The sequence below is a fragment of the Phlebotomus papatasi genome, chromosome 3 (genome assembly GCF_024763615.1).
Source record: "Phlebotomus papatasi isolate M1 chromosome 3, Ppap_2.1, whole genome shotgun sequence".
In the NCBI taxonomy this organism is placed as follows: Eukaryota; Metazoa; Arthropoda; class Insecta; order Diptera; family Psychodidae; genus Phlebotomus; species Phlebotomus papatasi.
In genome coordinates this window covers 65,178,495-65,184,940 of record NC_077224.1, presented here as the reverse complement: position 1 = coordinate 65,184,940, position 6,446 = coordinate 65,178,495, and the positions used below count along the sequence as shown (strand labels likewise).

Sequence of the window (6,446 nt, the reverse complement as noted above, 5' to 3'; positions counted from 1 at the left end):
TTTGGCTAGAGTTCAGCAAGTATTATTACATTATTGTTTTTGATGTAAGTTTTATTTGGGGGCATGGTCAGTATTCAGTATTCAATATCAGTATCAATATTCTGATTATTTCTCGGGATGATACATAAAGTAATTTTGGGTGGATTTTGGTCAAGAAGCGAATTACCAGGAAAGCATGGCATTTATTTTAAGATTAGCAGGGCATCCTCATTAATATATTATGTAATTTTGGGAAATTAAATCACAGAGTGATAAATAAAACCTTTTCCTTATAGGTTTGATTATGATAGCAGAGTGTACAACTATAAAATATGTAAATTTGTGATTTTTTTTTATAAAAGCTCTTACAGTGTTTGATGAGAATCGAGAGCGAAAGTGGAATTAAAACTGTGAAAATTTAGTTAATATTCATGCGAAAGAGATGATACTCTTTTTCCTTCCGATATACCAGACACAAACTCCCCACCGGCTCTTTTTTTCGCACCACTCTTCAGATGATCTTCGATCTTTTTGTGGTTTTTGGACAGTTTTTTCTTTGGTATATAAACTCTGTGTCATCCATCCAAATCAAGTCATTTCTGTGGCAGTTTCAAAGCTACACGCACTTTTAACGGATTAACCATCATGAAACTTTTGGTGAGTGATCGAGGATCTGGTTCAATTGTGGATTACTGATCAATTGTGGATTTTTTAAAATTGCTCTAAAGTGATTTTTGTGCATCTAAACTACAATTGTGTGAACAATATTCTGCAAGAATATTTGCTAATTTATCATTTAACCATGCACTTCTTTAATGACCGATTGCTCTATCTACTGGCAGTTGCTTATTTAAGTTACGAATTCGCGAAATTTTGTGGCTTCTATCTCAAAAAACCTACAAAGACAAATATTTAACGAACTCTTATAAATCTTTGTTCTAATGTTGAAAATCGAGGTTCATTGATGATAAGAGTTGACCTTAATACTCCTTGTTTTACAGATCCTAGCTCTGTGCACCGCCCTCGCTTCTGCGGGAAATCTTGGCGGAGATGTCCATGGTCATGGATATGCTAGTGCCTATGCCAGCGGTCATGGACATGGAGATGCCTTCCATGGATCTGCCCATGGTGGCTTTGGACATGGAGACTCTTACCTGAATGCCTACAATGGACTCCATGCCTCAGGCAATGCTGGTTTCAGCAGTGGAGTGGGTTTGGGAGGAACTGGCTTTGCTGGTGGACATGGATACGCAGGTGGTGCTGGAACTGCTGGTGAAGTCGTTGTCAGTCGCCAAGTATCTGTTCCCGTCCGTGTTCGTGTTCCAGTTGTCAACAACCCCGTTCCAGTCCCTGTCCCAGTTGATCGTCCAGTTGACCGTCCAGTGCCAGTACCCGTGAAGGTTCCAGTTCCTCAGCCCTACGAAGTCGTACGTCACGTCCCAGTTAAGGAGTACGTCAGGGTGCCATATCCAGTTGAACGTAGGGTTCCAGTTCATGTTAAAGTGCCCGTTCCAGTTAAGGAATACGTGAGAGTGCCCGTGCCAGTTGAGCGCAGGGTACCAGTACCAGTTCAAGTTAGGGTGCCCGTAAGGGTTCCAGTTCCCGTTGATAGGCCTGTCTATGTGCCCGTCCCCCATGGAAATACCTACCACGCTGGTCACGATGTCGGCTACAACGGTGGACACCATGCTGTTGAACTCGACCTGACCCACAGTCATGGTTTCGGCCACGGTGATGCTCACGGTTTCGCCCACGGTGACGCTCACGGTTTTGCCCACGGTGGTGTTCACAGCTACTCTCACGGTAGCGCTCATGGTGGTTACAACTACGCCCCTGCCCATACCTATGGACATGGATGGTAAAGAAATCTACGTCAAACCAAAAGTCACTTCAGAGTTGCCATCACGATCGCCTCCAGTTGTTGCTGACCTACAACTGTTTGATGCGATTACTAGTTTAATTACCAAACATCTGTTGTTCAAAAACACCCCTTTTCTACAAAAATAAAAGACTCTCTTTAATCAATCTAAATATTCACTTTCTCTCTCCACTCTGATGGTGATTTACGAGATCATTCGAAATTGCAGAATTTCAAATTCAATGATCAATTCATATTCAAATGCAGATCACTTCAACTTCCTTATAAAGTGTCTCTGTGGTCGTTTTCGAAGCACCAATACAACAATGCATAACAAAATCTGCGGAAATAGAAGAGATAATATCAATGAAAATTTACAAATGATGATGTTTTTATTTATTCCGTGAGAAAAATTACAGATAAGTTATTAGTATGTCTTTTGCAAAAATTACTCAAATATATTTCTCAATTTCGAGAGCAAATAAGTTTGAAAATAGAGTGAATGTATGCATAATATGTTTATTTGGTGGCTTTTCAAATTAAATTTGTTGCGAAGTAGCAAAAGTGTACCATTGTACAGAGAAAAGTTATGTTACTTTGTGGTAAGTAAACAGCATTATATTGGGTTTAAGAAGTTGAGCTTACGTGAATTTTTGTTTGATTTTGAATCGGGCTCATCATCGCTGCAGTACGATTAAGGATTTTTTGAAGAATTCATTTTGAAAATAAGAATGATTTTTCGTAATAATGTAGGAGAAAGTACTCTCCAATCGATCGTTCATTACTTCGGATAATGTGATTTTCTTTTTTTTTTTATTGAGAGATTTGCTCATAATTATCACATAATTATCAATAATTAATAATAAGCTAACAAATATTTAATAGAAATGTGTAAGTCTCTTAGGAAAAATAAAAGAAAAATCACATTATTCGAAGGTTTGAACGTTCGAAAGGAGTGCATTTCCCCTAGATGAAAATATACTTCCTCTCTGATAAAAAATTCCCTTAGGGGGAAGTGGAGCACCTTTGAAAGTGGGGAACATTTGAAATTGGAATCTTTCTCCTATATTTAGGTAGATCTGAGCTATATCAAAATGTAATTTAGCTTTTCAATCTGTTTGTGCAGCTAAATTATATCACGATAAAGTTCAATTTTATTTAAAAATAGGTGAAAAATCCCAATTTCAAAGGTGCCCCACTTCCCCCTACTTAATTAATTAAAGCAAAATTATTTATTTATTAGTGAAAAAAATTCATAAAATATTGAAGTTTATTGATAAATTAAACACAATTAATGATAAAGTACATTAGGTCGTGGTCTTGGTTTTTTGAACATCTTTGGTCCCAATTTTACAATTAAACTGAAAAAGAGAGTAGGGGAGACTGGGGCACATGTAACCATTTTCGATAGATGCGAATTTGAGGTGATTTTCCAAGGACACCGTGATTTTTTGAAAAATATTTCTTAGCTCATGTTTTACCCTTGGGTATAGGCAATTCGTCGAGGGTAATGCGGATGCTGGAAAACAATTGAGTTTTCCATAAAAATAAAATTTGTGTCCCTGTGCATTTTTCTCTTTTCACAAAATACCTGGGGTAGAAGTAACCACTTTCTGGGAAGGATGTAAACACCTTTTTTCCCACCCTTGAAATTAACTTTGCACCACTCTCGATTATTTTAATTACTTAAGAGATATATAAAGACTGTATATTTTTCAAAAAATCACGACACTTTTTACAAAGGATAATTAAAATAGCAAAAAAACTAAAAGCATGCATATCAAAGACATTTTTCAATAGATTTTCCCCATATTTTGACATCATGTGACTTTTTATTGAACACAGCGCCACCAATTTTTTTTCGTAATCTATGAATTATAGATATTTCGCATGAAGGTCAATTTCCCGCTCTTTTACCTACTCATTTTGTGAAATTGAAATTGCCTGTTTACATCTACCCCAAATGCTGTTTTTTGACCAATTATTAATTCTTTTAAAGTAATGAGTATCTCAATTTCTCTAGTAAATGCATTAATATAATCCTAAAAGATATAGGAATGAACTGGTATTGCTACATTTCGATTATTTTACACAATTTTTAATTTCCAGGTGGAAATCCAAATGATCAAAATAATCGAAATATCAACATTTTCAGGAAAAGGATTTTTATTTTTAAAGTATATTAGGATTTTATTCACCAATTTATCTGTGGACATACATCCCCATGGTATCTATGAATGCTTATGGGTTTTATCCTCTGGAGTCTTAAAATTAATGAAAAAAATTACAGTGTTTACAACTACCCCAGATTACTACTGCCCCAGTTCCCCCTAATTATATTTTTTCAATTATTTAATCTTCACTATTAAATTTACATTGCAATTAGCAAGTAAAAAGTAAGATATATCTTAAGATCTTAAGGTTTAGTAAAGATATAGGGTAAGTGTACCAAATTCCGGCCAGCTTGCAATTCTAGCCACCTTTTTTGTTCCTCGAATTTCCATGAATTTTTAGTTTTTGCATACTCTTAGAGAATATATACACTAACGGCCAAAACATTAAATACACCCTTCGTAAGCTTAAATACACGTGATTTGGACCGGGAAAACGCTGTAATATCCAGTTCTATTGACTGAAATAGTTTCATATATAAACCTAAGAACAGTTTTAAACAAGATTTGAGAAAATACATGAGCTACAAAATTTATAATTTGAGGATCAGTCAAAAATTACCTTTTTGGAAAAAAATGCAAAAGTAGCCCCACATTCTAAAACTGATCTAATCTTTTAATAATCACTTGATATAAGCTAAATACTATTAGTAAATATTATTAAGAGTCAGAAAAACTGAAAATAATACCGAGGGAATATTTTTGGTACGGATTGTGGACGGTTTCCGGTGTGATGTGTTTTGATAGGGGTTTCTTCTTTGAATATTGAAATTTTCAGCCCAAATACTACTTACCCAAATTCTACTCGAGTTTGTTTGTTAATGTATTAAACGTCTCTTTTATAATTATTTTAACAAATTGAGTAGGAATGCTAATACACTAAATTCTTTATGACAACCTTCAACATTTATCAATATCATTTATTTTACCTTCAATCATGATATAAAATAATAAATGACCAAATTTTATTTATTTAATTAATAAGTTAATTGAATAAAACTCGAATTTTCAACAATCGAATTTTTCACGCATTTCGAGTTGCAAACACTTCCAGTTGCACGCATTTTGAGGTCACCTGTAAAGAATCCCAGCTACATAAGCTTCTCTGGGATTATCGCTGGAAATTTTCTATTTTAAGTAGTCTGAGTACAGAAGGCCAATGAAAGAAAAAAAAGTTCATTAAAATTGGTTAATAAACATTAGAGAGTTCGGTCCATTTGGATATTGTTAGGGGCGGAGTACAGTAGGTTGGAATAGGGACAAATACATAGGACTCATCCTTAGAAAGATCTCGATCTCAGACATAATATATACTAAAATTTCATCGAAATCCCTTCATAAACACAGAAAATGCAGTCAGGTCAAGACATTTTTGATTATAGCTGAGGTCAGGGAATATCCCCGGTGGAGTGCGACCCACCGTTGGAAAGGTCTCTGCCTCAGTTACAACATACTAAAATTTAAAGAAAAATCATGAGATTGTAAAGAATCTCAGCTAAATTTTAGTCGTTACGAAGCTTAGGATCGTACGAATCATGGCAACACCCCTGAATAGAAGACTTAAAGAGTGTCGACAAAGGACATGTTTCCGAAGAGCGCTCTTTGAGAGGTGAACAACAGTCGCAGATTTATGTCGGCAGCGCCCTCCGTCAACAGAGCAGTCCATACTTTAATCTAGACTCAACTATAGCAAAATAGAAGGTTCTCAGCAGTTCAAATGAATAGGAAGAACGCACTCTATAAATCTGCATATTCGAACATCTCATACGTTTACGTAATAAAGCCATATGCTCATTCAATTTAAATTCGATGTCCAGAATTACTTATACTTAAATACGGGTCCAGATTAAGATCCCGAAAGCTAAAATCCCGAAAGCCAAATTCCCGAAAGCCGAAATTCCGAAAGCCAAAATCCCGAATACTTAGAAATGTCATAGCTACTCCTACGATTGCACCTGCGCTTGCTGGAGGCAAAGGGAAATTTTTGTGTCTTCGGAAATTATTTAACACATTATCCTCCATATAATTTCATCCCTTTCAGGATTAACAACATTCGGAATTTTGGCATTCGGAATTTTGGTTTTCGGAATTTAGGCCCTTTCGGGATTTTGGCGTTCGGGATTTCGGCTTTCGGGATTTTGGCTGCTTCCGTTAAATACTTAGCTTTGAACAAAATCAATATTCATGCAATCCTGCGTACAAGGAATCGATACGACTCTCACAATTCCAACGTGATCGTCATTCCTGGAAATTTTGCCCTCAAAACTAATAGCTACAGACTGTTTGAAACAGGGCCTGTTCTTATAAGTAAAATTTAGGAAATTGAAAAAAAAATCAAGAGATAACGCTTTACCTTAGCCTCATACTGTACTAAGCCTCTTTCATCCATCGGCTTTATCTAGTATTTCAAATACTATCTCAAAAATTTGAAACTCAAC

General features: G+C 35.7%; 1 protein-coding gene across 1 annotated transcript; it reads left to right on the top strand.

The window, feature by feature from the left end:
• The first annotated feature begins 575 nt into the window (after positions 1-575).
• LOC129807714 (chorion protein S38-like) lies at positions 576-2,004 on the top strand. The gene is made up of 2 exons (XM_055857163.1): positions 576-636; positions 981-2,004. The coding sequence occupies exons 1-2, from the start codon at positions 625-627 to the stop codon at positions 1,839-1,841; spliced, it is 873 nt and encodes a 290-aa protein (XP_055713138.1). The 5' UTR covers positions 576-624; the 3' UTR covers positions 1,842-2,004.
• Positions 2,005-6,446: the final 4,442 nt, after the last annotated feature.